Source organism: Anarrhichthys ocellatus, unplaced genomic scaffold (genome assembly GCF_004355925.1).
Source record: "Anarrhichthys ocellatus isolate YVR2014 unplaced genomic scaffold, GSC_Weel_1.0 scaffold29, whole genome shotgun sequence".
NCBI classification, from domain to species: Eukaryota; Metazoa; Chordata; class Actinopteri; order Perciformes; family Anarhichadidae; genus Anarrhichthys; species Anarrhichthys ocellatus.
Genome location: NW_022280059.1, coordinates 3,717,676 through 3,738,103, shown reverse-complemented (window position 1 = coordinate 3,738,103; position 20,428 = coordinate 3,717,676). Strand labels below are relative to the sequence as shown.

General features: G+C 40.1%; 1 protein-coding gene across 1 annotated transcript in view; it reads left to right on the top strand.

Moving 5' to 3' along the window:
* Window positions 1-11,925: 11,925 nt before the first annotated feature.
* gbe1b (glucan (1,4-alpha-), branching enzyme 1b) overlaps window positions 11,926-20,428 on the top strand; it is a 96,865-nt gene continuing 88,362 nt past the window's right edge. Inside the window, exon 1 of the mRNA XM_031863499.1 lies at window positions 11,926-12,225. Within this exon, the coding sequence (XP_031719359.1) occupies window positions 12,128-12,225 (98 nt within the window). The 5' untranslated portion in view covers window positions 11,926-12,127. The remainder of the gene's footprint in view (window positions 12,226-20,428) is intronic.

The window sequence follows — 20,428 nt, the reverse complement described above, 5'->3', positions numbered from 1 at the left end:
ATATCATAATGGTAGGTTTTGACCTTTGGTCTAGGTATTGTTTAACCAGAGCATACTGTATGTGAATCTGAATACAAAGCAATTGTACGTGGTACTGCTTCACTTTACCTCAAAAATGAAGCAAATACCCTCTGTCACATGTTTTATTTTCAGCTCTACCTCTGTGAATATATTCTCAGAAGTCTTTATGGCTTTCACCAGTTACTATTGATGCATACTTGTTTCTGGAACTTATGTAATCAAAAATGTAATGCCTTTTCACGGCTGTTTGAAGGCCCATGGGCATGAAAGGCCCTCCTAGTGTGGTCTCATCAACCATTTGGAAATTTTCAAAGAGACCTTGCAAGCAAATCATTGGTTAAGAGGGCAAAGAGGGAACGATTTAACTAATTCACCTTCGACAAACCGGAACCTGCAACTTGTGGAGATAATCACATATCACTCTTTGTAACAAAGCAGCCAAGCAAATTTGAATGCTAGGACGAGGCCACAGAGGGAGGTCTTTAAAGTATAAGTGCAAAAGCTGAACTAAAATGAAGGGTAATCAAAGCGCCTTTTATGGCAGAACAAAAGGCTTCTTGAGTCCTGTTGAGAGAAACAGACCTCATATTTAACCACTGTGCCCCTTGTGGCTCTGAGAGCTCACTAGTTTTTTTTATCAAAGTTTGAAAAACATGTGGTTCTGCTCCTGACCAACGCTTTTCTATTTTAGGAGGTTATTCTTTTCTTCCTGTTTTTGGGCCAAATCCCAAAAGAGCTTTTATAGTAGAGTATATCATATAATATAAGGTTGACAACTTAAACTTGGATACAAAAGCCACTCCTACATGTGGTGCCGTTTGTTTATCTGTTCAACCTTTCAGTAGAGCCCTTTACTGTCAAGTTTTAAATTAATTCACCATAACAACCTCGTCTAGATCCCATAGTTTTCACAAATACACCTATCTCATCTACTATTTATAACTCTATTTATAACTCTTTATATTAAGAGCATTATTATAGCAGTAAACAACTAATTGATTCAGATATAGTGGAGTAATGTCCACCTGAGCCGAGAATGAACTCACTCTCTCTGTAGGTTGTGATCCGAGATTCTATGTTCTTTGTTGACAAAGCCGGACCGGCCACATGCGATTTCAATGCATGTTTGTGCATGCCAGTGTGCCTAACTGGATAGCTAATGGCCACTGCTCTGCACTGAGCTCATACGGCGGTTACAGCTGTTAAAGCCATCCGACGATGCAGAAACGTGGCAACCGCCCTCTGACTCCCCCTTGGCTAAACACTGTCTGCGCTGTCAGCACCGTTAGCTGCGAGACGCAGGCTCAGCAGTCGCCAAATTGAGAGCTGTTGAGAGGCAACAGAAATTCTCCCAAACTGGTATATAGCACGTTTAAATCTCCAATGAGATTTTAAAGTGCTACATAGCACTGAAACAGGCCTTCTCAAAAGCAACAAATGATCTTTTAATAGTGTATGCTGGGGAATGTTCGATCTTAATCCTTTTAGATCTCAGTGAGGCTTTTGATACTGTAGATCATGCAATTTTAATTGACTGCCTCAAGCACTGGTTGGGTATCAGAGATGCAGCACTGTGCTGGCTCAGCTACTACATTTCCCAGAGAACCTTTTCTTTCACTGTAGGCAATTTATCATTCGCCAGACATACAGTTACTTGCTGGGACCCCCAGGGTTAAATTTTAGGTCCTATCTTCTTTTGCTTGTATATGTTCCCACTTGGCCATAACATCCGTAAACATAATGGTTTTTTTCAGCTGATATAACTGAGGGTTTCTTAATTGTATTTCCTGTTTTATAGCTCTTCTTCTGGTATTTCTTTTAATGGCCTGACACAAACACAGAAAAATAACACGGTCATACTTTCTACTAGCCCAACTAAGCTGCTGGATTTTCATCACCTTGAGCATAGTCTCAAACTCATCACCACCAACACACTTGATACAGCAGACTGAGAAAACTCAATAAATAACTGTAAATGCAGATTGAAATCAAAAATCTGCACAAACTTCTCATGAAGTTATTGTATGTAGTTTTGACAAGTAACAAATGGCCATCAGTATGTCAGCATGAAAACGGTTTGGACAAAATGTGTGACATCAGCCATATGAGTTTTACCATGAAGCCAATATCAGTTATGTGAATAAAGACAACATCCATGCCACATCGTTAAACTAATATACACCCTAGAAACCCAGCAGCATCATATGAGCATTATAATGAAGGTGTTTAACACGAATCAAAGTAAATGAGTTCAGTAATCCACAAATGGCCTTCCAATGCATACATTTCATAAAGGCTAAATTAGAAACAGCAAAGAGCAGAAATGATCAGCCAGCAAACTTCATGACAGTGAACCCATGGAACACCTCACAGGGTTGTTAGCTTCATAGTTTACTAATATCGCAATTCAACAGAGCCAAAACATTTCCAACACACAGAGTGCATGTGAGCACAAGCAGCACTTACCCTGTTGAGGAGAAGCCGCTGGCCTGAAGTTCGACTTTGTGGCTGACAACCGATGAATGGAGGCAAAATCAGCAGTTTTTTCCCAAAAAGCCATCCTGAAGCAAAGCCCGGTAATCCCACATGGTCCGACTATCTGCAGGCGAGCGAGTTTGTAAAACAGGAGCAGCTGTAGCAGCAAGTGTTGGGAGCAGCAAAGAAAAGAGTTCAAAATACAAGTCACTGCACAGTGAAACAGAAAGTTTCAATAGCCCGCCTGGTTGCAAAAGGTGGATTAGATATCTATTAAAGCAGAGCAGACTAAGTCATGTGAGGGTGCTGGCTGCACTCAGTGCTGCCACTGAAGGCTGGAGGCCTGGCTGTATTGCTACACTATTTGTTGTTGCACAACAGTTTTTTAGTAATGAAATGAAAATATTAAGCTTTCAAGTCTAATCAAGAATTAAACAAAGATTGTTTTGTTTTGTAAATGAGTGCATTAGTAATTCTGTGAATATCTTGTTTGGATAATTATACATCATTTTCCCTCTTTTTTTTTCTTCCATTATAACTTCCACCACTTACATCACAGCACTCTAAAATAAGTAAATGTTATGTGCATTCGGTAAATGATTCCAATTTCGTCCTTGTGTATTATATCCAGGACCAGCAGCTGATACCGATCAACATAATAGATGAGGTGAAACAGTCTGTTTTGGGTCACAATTAATTAGAAAAGCACAAATCAGTTCTCCATTGTTATGTGTAAATACATCAGTAAATGAGAAAATAGTGTTACTGTGAAGAGAATCTACACATATTTGTAAAGTGCATTCACAATTAGGCTAATTTCAGCAGCTGTCATTCAAACTGATTGATACCTCCACACAAAAAATACAGCTGGACAGCTTTTTTCTTTTGATAATTGCCTTTAATGATACATTCAGGCCATGTTAATACCAACATTTTGTGACAAGTGTGAGGGGAAATGACAATTATAAGGTGATGGTATTTCTGACTGAACAGGTTATGTTCCTATAAGTTAAGTACCTTATATATTAATCAACGTGTTCTGTCAAATTATGGACAATTGAATTCAGATCTTCGAGGCATTCATGCATCCATGGAGGCTAATGGAGGACATTATGTGAATTGAGTTAATTACTTTAATGCAAATGTTCACTGGTTTGATTTGGTCACTGTATTGGACTTGAAAAAAGAGCTTAAAAGGAGAACGTCCCGAAATGTCACTTCATTATCGCATTACAATTAAAACACACTATAGACTATGGCCAAGCTGCACATTCTCATGTACCCAACCACATCGAGGTTGCTGCAGCTTGTGTCTTCTTTGGAACAAGAAAAAAGAAATAAAAGATATTTAGCTCTTTTACTCTGAATATTCATATTGTTTTACTAATGTTCTTAAGTATTTTAGGAAACATCAGTCTTCCTAAATAACAGCATCTGGCTAAAAAAATAAATGTGTGTTTATTTTCCCTTTTTCAATGCTTGATGTTGAAAGGTTGTCGAGACACAAACTCACACTGTGGAAAAGAAAGTGAACAGCACATTCATTTGATGTTTTAACGCCTCTTTCATCTTTGCAACAAAATGGAAATTGGGCGCATATGATCGACTGCACTTTTGTTTCATGGTTCTAAGGTCTGAATGTTTGTAAAAAAAACATATGCATTGTATTGATGTGTGAGCCTAATCTCATCTCAACCAGTATTTTAACAGCAAAATATTCCCTTTCTTTCTTTTTTCTTTTTCAGTAGATGACTGATGCTACGAAATCCAACCTTTTTTATTTGCCACATACTGAGACCTTGTAGCACTCTGCAAGTTTAAGACACAGTCGGACTGTGTTTGTCAAGAGCAAGATGGACATTATATCATCAAGGTGTATGTGCCAGGCAAGTCAATAATGACTTAGTCATCAGGATATGTATTATATTCAATATTGAGACGAGGCCAGTGTAATTATTTTTCTCTAACCTTATTTGACAATCGTCTCCTTGTTTCTGTCGAGGAAGCCTTGACTTGCCCTCACTGAGGCTCAGAGGAAATTCGGCCTCTTCACCCTCTTTCTTTGGCGGCGTCCCTTGAGTCCGCGCTGCTCAATTGAAACCATTTGGCCTGTTATAGTGTGAGGTCAGGTGTTAACAATCCACTCCTTCTGAAGGGGCTGACTAGTCTGAAATTCATAAATTAGTTTTGCCAAAATCCCTGAGTGTGGCGATACAGGCTCCGCTTGCTTCCTCGTGTCCTCAACCTCCACTATGAATCATATATTTTAAACTCACTCAACATATCCACAGTACTACTGTGAATCATTCAGAAAGAGTACACATGCACGTTTGCGCGCTGATATGACATACCACCTATCTCAACTCTTTGAAGAGATTCATGTACCTGGTGTGCTCAGTCGACACATGCCTTGTGTTCTGCCTCACACATGAAATCACTGCTCGCACCATCTCTGATGTCTCTCATTAAAGATCTCCCTCCCCTTGTCAGTCTGCGGCCCTTTCTGAGATCCCAGCTCCTCCATCCTTGAAATTGAAGGCTGGTGTGAATCTTATCGCCTCTCATTAGCTTCATTCCCGTCCTATCTGGCTCCCTTTATTGCCCGGCGTTACCCTTCTCACTCCGCAGCATTCATGGAAAAGTGGTGTCCTTCTGTCAGAGGAATTATATGAGTTGCAATATTTCAGCACACTTATCCCTGACATATAGCTTGAACCCCAACAGAAAGCGGTTGTCTGTATTGTGCCTGGATCATGTTTCTATACCCAATTTAATTTCTTTCAATTATCACATTTGCATTCTGTGTCACTGAAACCTGTTACAATAGGAGCGTATAAGCAGTATTTATATAGCTCCATTTTAGAGGGATCTGTGCCAAGGAAAATACATTGTGAAGTGCATATTTTATATTGTAGGTGCTCATGGACTGTAAACCACAAAACTGTCTGAACCTAATTGTCTGATGAGGAATTATGTAACATTCAGTTCCTCACACTCTGAAATCAGCAGCAATTTGAGGCTCAGAAAATGTATACTAATTATGTTGTGTTATGGATGCAGCTCTAGAAACATTGCCTTATGATTTTTTGTTTAGTTTGATAGATGTATTTTGCATTGATGCAAATAAATTGTCCCTTTTTTTCCCCAAATCACAAACAGAAGAGCTGACTCTACTCCTGTCTGACAGCACGAGTTGGGAGACGTCTGTTGTTTTGAAAAGCGGCTCCCCTGAAAATATCTTTCGTCAGTAGACTGCTGTGAGGCAGCGTCCTGTCCACACAGTCACTTAAAAACGATTGCTCCCCCCACCAAAAATACATAAACTTCATCTTAATCAAGCAATGCGCGTACAGAATCAGAGTTGCAATGCTCAGAGACTGTTGTTGTATTAGAATCAAATTTGCTGCAAATGTGGATAAGAATGAGAGACTGAGATGTCCACTGTTCTTCTATATTTACGTTGAATTGATCTGTCCTCTTTGCCTTGGCCATGACATCTGGAAATATCATGGGTTTGTTTATTTTTTTTGTGATGGTTGTCAGCTATATTTCCTATGTTTTCACATTTACCTCTAACAAATTTGTTACTATAACTAACATTTTTTATTTAAATCTGTTTTTTTACTGATTAAAGTGTGACATTTTTTTCATGTGCTCTAAAAATGCCAAGGTTTTACTGTTGTGCTTGAACAGTAAGTCCGTACCAGATTTTAAGACTTTAAACTGATCAGAAACAAATGTGTTTTTCCTCAACAGAGTCTTTGGCCACAAATGGGTTAATACATATCAGGATCTTACAGTATCTCAATTTGAAAGAATTTGCCGGTCCCTTTTTATTTTCTCTGCTCATTTACTTGCCTATTAAAGTTTCCTCGCATGGCCCTCAGAAACATTGCACATGATTTAGCATTTCATTTCCACATCAAACTGTCAACTTCTCCGTTGCGAAGATATTCTGAAAAGCAGTTTTTCTTTACATTGTCAATGGCATCTTTCAAAATTAATCAAACATTTCCTTCGTTGACTTTTTCAAACGAAAGTATGGCACAAAGGGACGCAGCAACCTTTTCATGCCATGAGTTGAACACTTTCTCAGACATCTATTGCATTTTCACCACCACCACAAAAAGTACAATTATGTTCCTAGTTAAAAACTAGTTTTTTTTAAACTTTAGTCGTAATGTTTGTCCAGGATTCCTGCAGAGTAAACATGCTCTCTTTCTGCCCTGCTCCACATTAATACGATTGCATGCAGTCATATGTTGGAGCCACCGCAATTAGGAAATAGTGATCAAAGCTTTGATTTTCAAAGAGATGCTGCTACTATTAATGCACCACTATATTTTTCATCATTTTAAATTGTGTAATAAATAGCTGAAAGCCGTCTCTGTCTACTCTTATGAAACAATGTTTCTTATTAAAACATTTAGAGCTCAGTTTTAGCATTCACTGACTTCCCTTCTATCTTCCTGCAGCTGTATTGTTTTGCCTTAGAAGTGTATTATGGAGATTGAACACTCTGGGAAGTAATTCTCTCAGCTTGGATGCATTAAAATCTTTTGAAGAATAATTACAGGTATTGAAAGACTAATTGTATTTTTTCATTACACATGCTATCAGTGTAGCATGCTTGTATACTCACATGAATTTAGGCGCATGAGAAGCTTGTATGTGTCGGCTTCAATTAAAATCACAGTGGCAGTCGAAACTGGCATTTCAATTGTGTTTCGCATCTGTCATAGTCCAACTAAAATAGGATTCAGTGGTGGGACATGCAGTTCAGCACCAAAGGGAGGGGACGCTGCAAGCTTTGTCATCAACATCATCTGAATTCTCTCTGAATGAATAAATTACTGCCACTCGGGGTTGTAAACATGGTGTCTTGGGAAAAGGAAACGGAGAAAAGGAAGATTTTGTTGCGGTGAAATTTGGGTGAATAGGTTGGGAGGACTGGAGGCACTTTGTCAAGAAAAAAACTTTGAATCTGACATTTTCAGTTTGATTCTGTCTCTGCATCAAAGATAGATGAGTTTTAAGCCTATAAGCCAAGGTTGACAAAGCATCTTCAGGTGGTATAAATAAAAGAACATGTGTGTAATACAATGGTCAGGCTCAAACACAATAACCACAAAAGGCAAGGCAAGGCAAGTGTATTTGTATAGCACATTTCAACAACAGGGCAATTCAAAGTGCTTCACATAAAACCATTAAAAGCATCAAATCATAAGACAAACGAAAAGGAGATTTAAAAACAATTAATAACATTCATTGAAACAACAAAAAACAGTCATTAAAACACTTAAAAGCAGTGTAAGAAATAAAATACAGTAGTAAAATGCAGAAATGCAGGAAATTTATTAATATCTTTGAATCTGGTTCAATTAAAGGCAGCAGCAAACAGAAAAGTCTTCAATCTTGGTTTAAAGGAGCTGAGGGTCTCAGCAGACCTGCAGCTTTCTGGGACTTTGTTCCAGATATGTGGAGCAGAAAAACTGAACGCTGCTTCTCCGTGTTTAGTTCTGACTCTGGGAACAGAAAGTAGACCGGTCCCAGATGACCTAAGGGGTCGGGATGGTTCATAAGGTAGAAGCAGATCAGGGATGTATTTTGGCCCTAAACCATTCAGTGCTTTATAAACCAACAGCAGGATTTTAAAGTCAATTCTTTGTTTGACAGGAAGCCAGTGCAAAGACCTCAGAACTGGAGTGATGTGATCCACCCTCCTGGTCTGAGTGAGGACTCGAGCTGCAGCGTTCTGAATCAGCTGCAGCTTTCTGACTGACTTTTTACAGAGACCTGTAAACACACCGTTACAGTAGTCCAGTCTGCTGAAGATAAATGCATGGACAAGTTTTTGTCAAATCCTGTTGAGACATATGTCCTCTAATCCTTGATATATTCTTCAGGTGATAGTAGACTGATTTTGTAATTGTCTTGATATGGCTGTTCAGGTTGAGGTCTGAATCCATAACTACACCTAGATTTCTGGCTTGGTTTGTGTTTTTTAACATCAGTGATTGAAGCTGAGTGCTGACTTGCATTCGTTCATCCTTGGTACCAAAAACAATTACTTCTGTTTTATCTTTGTTTAATTGAAGAAAATTCTGGCACATCCAGTTGTTGAGTTGTTCAATACATTTACCCAGCCCTTGTATGGGATTGTAGTCCCCTGGTGACATAGTTATGTAGATTTGTGTGTTGTCTGCATAATTATGATAACACACTTTGTTGTTTTCCATAATCTGAGATAGTGGAAGCATGTAGATGTTGAACAGAAGAGGCCCCAATATTGAACCTTGGGGAACACCACATGCCGTTTTAGTCAGCTCTGATGTGTAATTAGCTACAGACACAGTATTATCGGTCCTTCAAGTAGGATTCAAACCAGTTGAGTGCTGTGCCAGAGAGTCCCACCCAGATTTTTAGTCTTTCTAGTAGTATGTCATGGTCGACCGTGTCGAATGCAGCACTAAGATCCAGTAATACTAAGACTGAAATTCTGCCATTGTCTGTGATTAAGTGGATGTCGTTGAAAACCTTAACAAGAGCAGTTTCAGTACTGTGGTGCTGAAACTGTGACTGGAAGACGTCAAAACAGTTATTTACGGCCAAGAAGTTGTTCAGCTGTTGAAAAAACGCTTTTTCAACTGTTTTACTTAAAAATGGGAGTTTTGATATTGGCCTATAATTTTTCATTGTTGTGGAGTCTAAATTAGCCTTCTTTATGAGTGGTTTAATAACTGCAATGTTGTGGAAAGGCTTGTGGAAAGACACCTGAGAGAAGGGATGTGTTTACAATTTGTAAAAGATCAGTGGTCATGCAGTTTGAAATGTTTTTTTAAAGTGTGTTGGTAGAATATCCAAGCAGCAGGAGGATGACTTCAGATGTTGTATAATGTCTTCTAGGCTTCTAAGGTTGATTGAATGAAATTGTGTCAATATCTGAACGGATGTTATTTAGAGATGGGACAGCACATATCCTGTGGTTGACAAAAGTCAAGCAGACCCACAGAAAACAAACAGTAGGACACATACCAAGCAAAAATATCTTGTCAATTCATAATGTCCTCCAAAAGTCTCATATATTTTCTGTCATATTATTTCTGTTCCTGTCGACATGTTGAATCATTTTTCAGTGTTAACCGTTTGGAGCTCTGTTAGCTGACTTGCTCTGCTTTGGAAAATCACATCAAGATCAAACTTCCTGACTTCTTTTATAGCTGACAAATGTTGCATTCAACCTCATACAATCCATCTCTGTAGCAGTGTTTCTAATTGTGATATTCATTTAATTTCACCATTTTGTCTACTCCATGGAATTTGTTGTAAGTTACAGCAAGGTTGGTGCGGGTTTCTAAAGCTGCTGTCAGACTATAGTTTAGACTCTGCAGTCACTTAGTGTAGAAGGATCTGTCAAGTGTTATTTGGCTCTAGATTGACTCATAACAATCAATTTTATAAAAAGAAATATTTGAGAGAAATATTTTAGCTCAGAGTCTTTTCAGAGTGATCTTAACGTTTAAGGACGGACTGATAATCTGCAACAGGTGACTCGTTTTCGCTTTTTGTTGCTGCTAAAAGCAGGTAAACAAGGAAATCCCACATCTGGTGGGAAAACAAATATTTCTTTGCGATTGCAATTTTAGGTGTAAAACATTTCCGTGTCGTCCATTACAGCTGAGGAAATCATTTAACTGAATCAGACAGATTGCCTAGGTAATGTAAGTTGCAGCGGCTGCTCATATTGCCGTATTGCTTACAGACAGCCTAAAATCAATCAAGCGCTTCCTTCTGCTCATCAAGTTAACACCCTTCAGATAAAATCTAATGTTTGTGTCAGCTGTTGTCATTGGGTTGCCTACTGTGTCTTTCCACATACCCCTGTAAATATTTGTTATTTAGCCGTGAATCCCAGAGACAACATTTATTGGCATAACCTTCTGGGATGGACAGTAACACACTTGTTTCCTCTATTACCAACAGATGGCTCTTTAGAACGACACTCCCCTTGTGACTTTTAGATGGGACAGTTTTATTTTGCGACAAGGACAACACTTTCACGAGCCGCACTATTTCTTCAGTCAGTGTGCATATTTATCAGCCTTTTTCCAAGAGGGATTTAATCGAAATTAAAGCAAGGTTATCCTTCTCGAGTCCATTAAGTTACTTCTGCCACTTCGCTGAAGTAGTTTGTGGCAGAACATATTGAGGCCACAGACAACAAGATCAAAGCATTTTAGAAAGACATGCAGATTAAAAGGAAATAAGTCACCACACACACACACACACACACACACACACTGGTGCTTTTGTGTGCCAGGGAGTTTGAGGTTAAACAAACTTTGCTCATATTTAACTTGGCCCAAATCAATGGGATCTTGCTCGATGACGTCCGTCTCAGTTCATGTCCTCTTTTTTTTTTTTTTTTTTACTGAATAACAAGCTAATTAAATCAATGCAGTTTTCTCCGATTAAGTTTTCATGGAAAATCTATGGAAGCGTGGCCAGTAGTAGTTGTCAGTGGTGGAAAGAAACAGAGTATATTTACTCAAGTTCTGTCAGTACAATTTTTTGCTACTTTATAAGTCTACTTTAAATTTCAAAGGCGGATATCTTTACTCCATTACATTTATTTGAGAATTTAAATTACTAGTTTCTTTGCAGACTCAGATTAATATTAGAAAGTATAATCAACAAACATTATTATGTACTATTTAAGGTTAGCACGATGATACTTTTTGATCCCCGGAGCAAATTCAATACCCAACAGTATATAAAGTAATGAAACTATAAGCTCCACCTTTATCAGCTGTCATATTAAATCAATACTAATTCAAATCCAATAATATAAAATACATTTTTCTGAAATGGGCTATTGTGCATAATGAGTAGCTTTACTATTGGTGCTTCACGTATATCCTGATGCTAATACGTTTACAATTTTGAATGTAGGGCTTTTACTTGTAAGAGTATTTATATACTGTAGTACTTCTTTTACTCAAGTTAAATATTTACTGGTTCTTCCAGCATTGGTTGTTGGTATACATCCTTCATGTTAGTCTGACCTGACAGTGTTGCTAAAATAAAGATCATGGGGTCACCAAAATCCTTAGGAATCATCCTTTATGACAATGAATATTAATACAAAATGCACTGATAATACGGTCAGTATTGGTGGAGATAACAGACAGATCATTCTATCTTAATTTTGAGTTCATCTATTGAGCAGCAGAGACATTGAGGCCTACATTTCGATGCATTTGTATGTTTTTCAGCAGGTGGATTTTTTATTTTTTTTTTACAACCACAAAGTCAAGCATACAAACAGCCAAAGCTGCACGTCTGCATACAAATCCGAGTCATCTTCCTCTGACGCTGCTGCTTCCTCTGCTGTCATCTTAAAGTTACACTGTGTCACGGCACCGCACGACTCGGCTTTCCCTCACGTCTGACCCGCTGGAGAACACAGCATGTTGTGATGGGACGGGCTTGGCACAAAGCAGCATGATGCGCTGTTGTGTCCGGATAGTATAAAGAGGCGCACAGTGCGTGCGTGCCTGCCCCGGTGCTACACTGTCAGTGCGTCCGACCAGCAGCAGTCGGTGCTCGATTGGTTTCGTCTGGAGAAACCATGGCAGACCGAGAGGATAATGTTTCAATTCCTGACTTCAGCTGCCTTCTCCAAATGGATCCCAATCTCAAACCGTACGAGAAGGACTTCAAGAGGAGGTAAAACGCGGCTTTAACGGCGCTTGTGTGTACATATTTACGCCCAAATCAGTCCCCGGCGAAGCGGGCAGGCGCCAGGTTTACGTCGACATCCGTGTCTTGAAATAAACATGCACAACTAACAGATTAAACGCGATGTTTGCAACACACCAGACAGTCGTCCTCTGCGTTGACATCAAGTGCGATTGGAGGTCGCCTTGAGCTGCGTATCCCTCTCACGCACAGCAGCTTGCCGTCCTCCCGCTTTACGCCCCCCGCCCGCCGAATGACACGCGCTGAGAGGATGTTCAGTTTATGTACAATTAATGAACCGCTACCATTTTTATTTGACAAGTTGCCGAAGAAGGCGAGCCGTTTCTCCACTTCCTACGTTTGACAGTTGGAGGGTAGTGCATGTGTTTCGCAGTCGGGTGACGTCCACGTTGCGTCGTGAGGTGGTGCTTCGGGCTGAAACGCTGTCTGATCCTCTCGCCTGTTGTGTTCGCGGCTGCGTGGAGCCGACCGGTGCATCGCTGTGGTCCAGCATCACAACGGCCTTTGCTTTCCGCAGGCCTTGGCCCTCATCATGATGCATTTTCCTTGTCACTGTGTCCGGTTGTTATCGAGGCATCAGTTGTCCTAAAATGTGTATTTAAAAATTTGTATTTGTCGCAGAGTGAAAGGCTCTGCGACACAAATAACCTCACACAGTCATTGACTTTGTGCTGCACTCATATGCTGCACGTCCCCCCCCCCCCCCCTTTCAGCCTCGATTTGGCCTCCATACAAATTAATTATTAGGGTGTAAGTCTTAAGTAGCTGACTTTGTGTGTGTGTGTGTGTGTGTGTGTGTGTGTGTGTGTGTGTGTTTGGACTAGTGCATTTAATAATATGGGTTTATGTCAAGCACAAATTCCAATAACGTTGTTTGTGCAGTTGCCAAAGTATGAATTATGGTTGATGGTATCAAACTATGACTCCCAAGATGCTATGACCAGACTAGAAATGTTTCCATGATGCATCTTCCTAATGGAGTCGTATGTTTGTGCCAGTAATGCACTAACCAAAGAGGAAAGTTCTGATAGATAATGTAAGGTCCTTGAGAGCTGTGCATGAACCACAATCCTCCAGATGATAACTTTTGTGATTGAAACATTTCTTGCACTGTTAAGTACCTGAAGTTTTGTATGTATACACTTTATATTTCAGAATTTTCTTTTTGCCATTTTTAGGTTATTGTCCTAGTTACTTGTGTTAAAGTTAAAATTAATTAATTAATGAACTTCCATTTTGCTAATTAGTCAATCAGCAACCATTGGGGCCTGTTTATTCTGGGTTGCTTTTAGCACCAAAATAATACGGTGAATATTTACAGGAAATTAAAGGCTGAATATTTGCTTAAAGTGAACACTGACACACATTTTCAATGCATTTCTACTTAAATGACCTCTACTCACAGTGACCTGAATATACTAAACTTGTGTCCCTCAGTTGACTTTGTGCCTACTCTAATCTCCAAAAGTAAATAGACTCTGTAACGCAATAGACTGCGCATGCAGTCTCACAAATTATGTTCATGTTTTTGGTTCTTGTGTTTTTTTTTTTTTTTAAATTGCTGTGAGTTCTGGTTTTAACCTGATAAACAGACCGGACTGAAGTAAGGGTTGAACTTTTAAATAAAATAACTGCGTAATGAATGAATGGCAACGCAATGTTCCAGTTAATAATAACGCAACATTGTTTTCATAATGGTTTTGTTTTTTTTGGAGAAGATCCTGTAGGCCAGTTTCTGGGTATGGCCATATGGTTCAATGACAGTATAGTTATTTAGTTCAATTTCACACCTCCTGTCATATTAGCCTTACCTGCTGGATGTCTTGATAAAAAATGAGTTTAATGTTTTTTTACTTACAAGCAGACAGCGATAATGACCTGCAGCGCTCATTGCTACAGTATCGGCTCACTGTCGGGTCGTCCCCCAAGCTAGACCTGAAAACTTTGCTTAGGGGCCACATTAGTTTAATCCATTTTCATTACCATGTCTGATCTTGTCTCTAATGTGGCAGGTAAGGGACCACCTGCTTTGTATTTGAAGCATGCGAGTGGGTCTCTAATCTTGCAGAGAGATGAGCGTGTCAGTTCCATCTCAGACACAGCTTGGGATCGCTCGACTTCACAGACCCCAGACGTTTCTCAAACACCTGTCACGCTGATGAAACTCTCACATAAATTATTTTACATATAGGAGCAATGCTGTGTGAAGGTTAATTCTTGATAAGCCCCCGGTGTCCTACGGCCCAAACACCACACCATGAGAACGGGGCCTGGCAATCGAGAGCTTTCTCAGGCTGCGGTGTCCTGCTGGGTCCCCTCGCCGAGCTGCACAGTGCTAAGAATTCAGCTGGCTTATCAGGAAGAGACCTATGACCACGCAGGCTGATTCTTTCAATTGCACCGCCATGTCATGGCTCAAGGCTGCCCACATCTCGGGTTTGTTGAACTTTCTCTCACCAGATACAGCCCGGCATGGACAGGCCGTTAGAATGAGTCCAGCAGATTTTGCAGGCCTCCCATTCTAATGAGTTGTTCTTTGGTTTTGTGGGCAGTTCTCATTTTATTTCATCAGGATGCTTCTTTCAGAACGAATGGGGAAAACAACAGTTGATGCTGCACTCGGGTTACAGCCCCAGTGAGCAGTGCTCTGTTGACATGCTTCATTATTTACCCGTCCTGTTGCGCAAGTCTGCAGGAAGTTCTGCAAGGATTTTTGTAGCTTGTGGCACCACGCATCTCCTAAATTGGACCAAATGAAAGTCGGGAGCATTGGGAATGCTGCTTATTACGGCAACGAGTTTTTGCAAAGACTTGCGTGTGTCATCACAACTCATTTCAAAGTGAAAATACAGCAATAAGTCTGAGTCTTATGCTTGTGATGGTGATGCAATATATTTAAAGCAGACCTGATTATTGAGTTTGAAGTGATGAATGCATATGCTCTGACTGAAAAGGAAAGAGCTACAATACAGGGATTAAAAATAAGTGGGGGGGGGAAAAAAGGCATCTTCCAGTTCCTCGATAGTTAATAAGAGTTATTAAAAGGACTGGATCACATTTCTGAAATACCCTTCGTAAAGGGCAGCATTCATTTCCCTGTCACCTTGCTTGAGGGTCAACAAAGGTATGAGGTTAGCAGGGAAGTTTCGCTGTCATCAATCAACCTCAACGTTCAGGTCTCTCTTTAGCCTCATTAATGGACTTAGTCAAAGAAGGACATTACTGGCATGCTTTAAAAGTCACCTTGCCGCTGGGCCGCATTGGAGGCCCTGTAGGCGAGCGGAGATCTGGAGGAGAGTTCAAGCTTTTTTCCTACTTGTGCTTTTCCAGGCTGTTGTGGACGGTCTTGACACCTCTGTGCTTCAGCTGTCACCATCAGTCATACACACAACGCAACAGACCTGAACACACTCTAAATTTAGATGCCCGATTGTCTAACAGTGAGGGAACGAACAGGTTACAAAGTTCAGCTGCTCCGTGGGGAGAATTTTAAAAAGTGGATTATAATCATGACCACAGATTTTAAACTGTGACTGTAATTTAGGACACATGACTCAACACATCTAATACATTTTTTATGACTTTATATTAACCAGTTACAAATTCTAAGTCCCCCCCCTCTAGAAAATGGATTAAGCCATCCTATCTGTCAAATGCAGGGCTTCTTGTTTGAAGAGCGAGAGGTCAGAACACTTGACTTGATTTCTCTGATTCATCTGCCTCTTGTAATTTTAATCCATCCATTTTATTAATTGGGTCGGCATAAAGCTTGCCCAAAGATTACTTTCACACGTGATGAAGATAAGTTCAATGTTGTAGAGAAGGAAGCAAAAAAAAATGTTTGAGCGGCATCCAAGGCTGAAATTGACCGGACTAGTAAACTTGGGCTGACCTCAGGAACTCTGTTTAAATCAGGAGTTTGTTCATAAAGTTTTACAGTTAGAGTTTCAACTATTGGTGGTAGTATTGTCTTAACAGAAAAAAGGAACATATTACGTATGTGACTTGTTTTTAATATTCAGTAATGCGGCACAGCCTTTGTTTGCACCTAATGTCTCCATCATTGTCTCCATGCAGCTATAGAGAAACTTACAGTAACACTTTTTATGATACCTATGTCTGAAATGCATTATAAACATGCTTCTAATGCATTGCAATCACTGTATGATTGTTGTCATAAAATATTAATTCTTCACAATATAATTAGAACATATTATAAAGCATTGCATAATGACTTATACGGTCAAGCATCATAATATAATTGCTGGTCACTCACTGATTTTTGTTTTTTTTTTTTTTTTTTTTTTTTTTTTTTTTTTTTTTTTTTTTTTTTGCAGGGAGCATATTGTATCAGAATTGTCATAGTTGTACTGCATTGATATTTGTATAACGGATTATGATGGGAACAATTTATTGCTGTAAGTAAAGTGAAAAATATCATTAAAGAACACACCAAATGCTGTAAAATGAATCTTCTTAAAGCAAACAATCACCACTCAGTTACTTATAATCCCAAAACAAGTCATTATAACGGCGATAAAATGCATTATAGAAATATTAAGATGATGTAGTGTGATACTTCACCTTTATAAGTCGATATAAAATACTGTGAGGTTGTAGTTGAAGCCTTATAGATATTTGAGTATATGTATAACTATAATCATACAGTGCTATAAGCATACTAACCGTACGAGTATGTTTATAATGCATTATAGACATAGGCATCATAGAAAGTGTTACCAAGCTTACAATTTCTATAGCAATGAAACAATGCAGGAATTATTCAATATAATAAAATAATAATGAACTGAAGACAAGACTGTGGAATGACTAATCAAGTCAAGATCTTGTCAAGCCACGTTTTCTAAGAATCCAAGAAGAAACTCCCCATGATAAACCATATGTATTATGTAAATGAGACAATGCTGCGAGAGATCCTCCTACCACAGGATGCTGGGGTGAAATAGTGCTACTGGTATTCCACTGGGGCCAGGCATGGAAAAAGCTTGGCTATCCAACTTTTCTTCTTGGACTTTTTGTCTACAGATCATCCAGCTTGGACGTCGTGCTGCGCTGCTTCTTTTCCCACTCCAGTTCAGTCTCCTGCAGGGTTTGTTTGACCTCCTCTGTGGCCCTGAGGAGGGAGATCTTCTCCCTTTGTTTCTGCAGATGATAGATCTTCTGCTGCTCCTCGCCGTGCTTCAGAACCAAAGTCTCTCCAGCTGTTTTTGGGCCTCATTTCTCTTATTCGGCAGAGTGTGCCCCAGCTGGTGTGCTATGTTGAGTAACCTCTGAGCCTCACCGAGATCTTCACAAACGCACCTCCGGAACGTCTCCCGCTAACCGATTAGCTTTGTCTTGTGCCTGCTGAGCCTAGCTTTTCCCATGTAGGACAGCTTTCTCCAAAAGTCCCACTTTCAGTCGCTTCATAGTCTTAAGTCTCAGTTTGTGACTCTGCGACTATTTGAAAGTTTCCTCTTGTTTGTGAATATCAACATGATCCAATTTGAAGTAGTTTCTCTCTGCAACATCTGACGATCTGACAAGTTCTAAGGAATATTGGGTTGACATGAGAAGAAGCAGAAATGTATCCGACACCGAACTGAAGTGATTTGACAGGATGTTGATGTCTGTCGCTCTCAATGTTGCTGTGTGCAGTAATATGTAAGTTTAATACCTCAGTTGTGCCACATGATATTTTCTCCAGCATCTTCATAGCTAAAGATCAGCTATCCAAACCGAGAGATAAGCGAGCCAGGACTGTAATCTGTGACTCCCATCTATAATCTCCGGTTGCTCTATTACCACTGAATAAGATACAGAACAGGACTCTTGTAATTTGTGGCTACAGGGACTAGCAGAGTCTCTCGTCGTGTACTACTTGACAATGAGCAGCGGTGTTTTTACTGAATTTGAAATATTGCTTTGTTCCATTGAGAAGTGGTGGTCTCTCTTCTTTCATAAAATACAGGCACGCATAACTAATCTTTTATGGTTGTGTGTTTCATAAATCTGCTATACTTCACATTAACAATGGGTCACATGACTCTGTGTCTGTAATAGAAGCTCAGTGTAGTTCCTCTCGGAACTAGAGTGATTCAGCGAGCTTTAGCTCATTGTTTTGGTTTCACGGCCGTACTGTAACTTCACTGTTCTGGTTCAGTCTGACTGAACTCATCAGTGTCCTTTGTAGCCACAGCAGGCAGCTATTTTCAGCAAAAAAGCTCTGATGAACACGCTGTAGGCTCCCTGCCCAGCTCCGAGTGGCAGACAGACACAGTTCGCGACAATCTGGTGGAGCGTTTAGCAGCTGAGGAGCCAAATATTTCCTTCAGGAGTTGGCGGAGAGAAAAACCCTGAATGTTGGACTTGTATTAGTCAGTTGGACAGAAACACGACTCCAAATGAGTGATAATGTTTCTCCATGTCTGCCAGGTGTGTAAGAAGCAGTTGACTGCGGACAAGTTCGCCATATAAACTTGTGGTTGCAGCCTCCACCGCATTAACGCAGCCATTTATTATTAATATTATTAGAGAATGACAAGTATTGATTGTACTTTAATGCAGTTCATCACTTTTTACTTTGATTAATGTCTAATTCAACATGCATCCGACACTCTCCATAAACTATAACATTGAAATTTGTCTCATTTATTTAAATTGCAATAAGGAAATATATTTGAAAGGCAACTGAAGACGGGTATCATGTCAATAACCATTGATTCTCGCATTAAGATTCAAGGTGCTCCTCATTTTTCTGACAAACGTAACACACTAGGAATATTTCTGTACTCATAGTCTGTCAGATTTCAAAATCTCTGACTTGAGCAATATTATATGTAATGGTATTTTCAATAAAAGGAACTGGGACTGACGGCAGTGCATACCATACAAATACTTATGCCAGCTGAATAAGTCTAAAGATGGCACATTCCCCTGAAAACCCTGAACATTTTAGCTTCAAGCCACAGCCAAAATAGAAGCTCCTCGACATATGATGGAGGCACACGACTATCGCACTGAGATCTATTATTTCTTTGCTGTATTATTACATTTTGTCCGCATAAAGATTGTGTTTTGAAGCGTGACATGTAAACGCATTGATTGGCTGTAGTTTTAGCTTTAATAGGTTTTAACGAGCTGGCAACGTTGCATTTATGGCTTTAGAATCTCATGACCTACCAAGAAATGTGATGGCTTCAACTGAATACAGGAAATCAACAGTTATAATTCATCCCCAGTTCTACTATTCTAGCATTGACTTGCCTTTATTAGGAATTCAGCGCCAGCGCCAGGGGAATAAAGGCTTGTCGTATGTGATGCAATGGTCACACTCTGAGACTCGGCTCTCTGCAGCTGGATGGGAGAGGGGTTTTACGGCCAATCGTTGCCTATGAGCACCGCGTGCAGTCCCATGCTGGATATTGTTGTAAACTGTTGAAAAACCGGGGGCAAGGTAAGCAGAGTGCCAGCATGGAGCAGAGGCAGAGTGACGATGTCATCAAAATGGCATTTGTAGACAAGGGCACACAGGACAGCAAGGGAGCTTGCACAGCTTCTCTCTTATTATCAATAACAGGGAAGTAGATCAAAGTTTTGATTTTAATGACTTCCTGAAATGAATTGTTCCTTTTTACAGGCGCACAATTCATTTGTGATGTGTGGTCTCATCTCGCCTCCTCACTGCAATCTCAAGTGGAAATAGACACAGGAGATGTGCGGTGAATACTGCATCCATAGGATTTTTTGCCTCGCTATTCCCGCCGGTCCAACCTTCTGGAGCTCACTTGTTATAATCATAAGCGTGACTTTCATGCCTATTAATATTGTGGCAGAGGAGCTCTGCCCCTTTGTGAAATCTTCCCTTTGTCCTTCCTTTCAGCGTAATCTGGAAATGGTGACAAAGTGGCAAAGGAGGCATGTGGCATCATTGGTTGGACTTTAAAGGTTCACATTTGGCAAGTACTGTCTGTATCCACTAAGCTCAACACAGAGAGCAGCTGCTGAGAAATGGCGCTGTTACTTCAGCCCATCATCACCAGCCCCAGGGCATTCACAGGCCAGTCTGAGCTTGGCTTCATGGCTATAGGGGAGAGAGTGCACTTAACTCAGCTGGCTGAAAGAGGCTTTCTGAACCGGGGGGGTGGGGTGGGGGGGGGGGGGGGGGGGG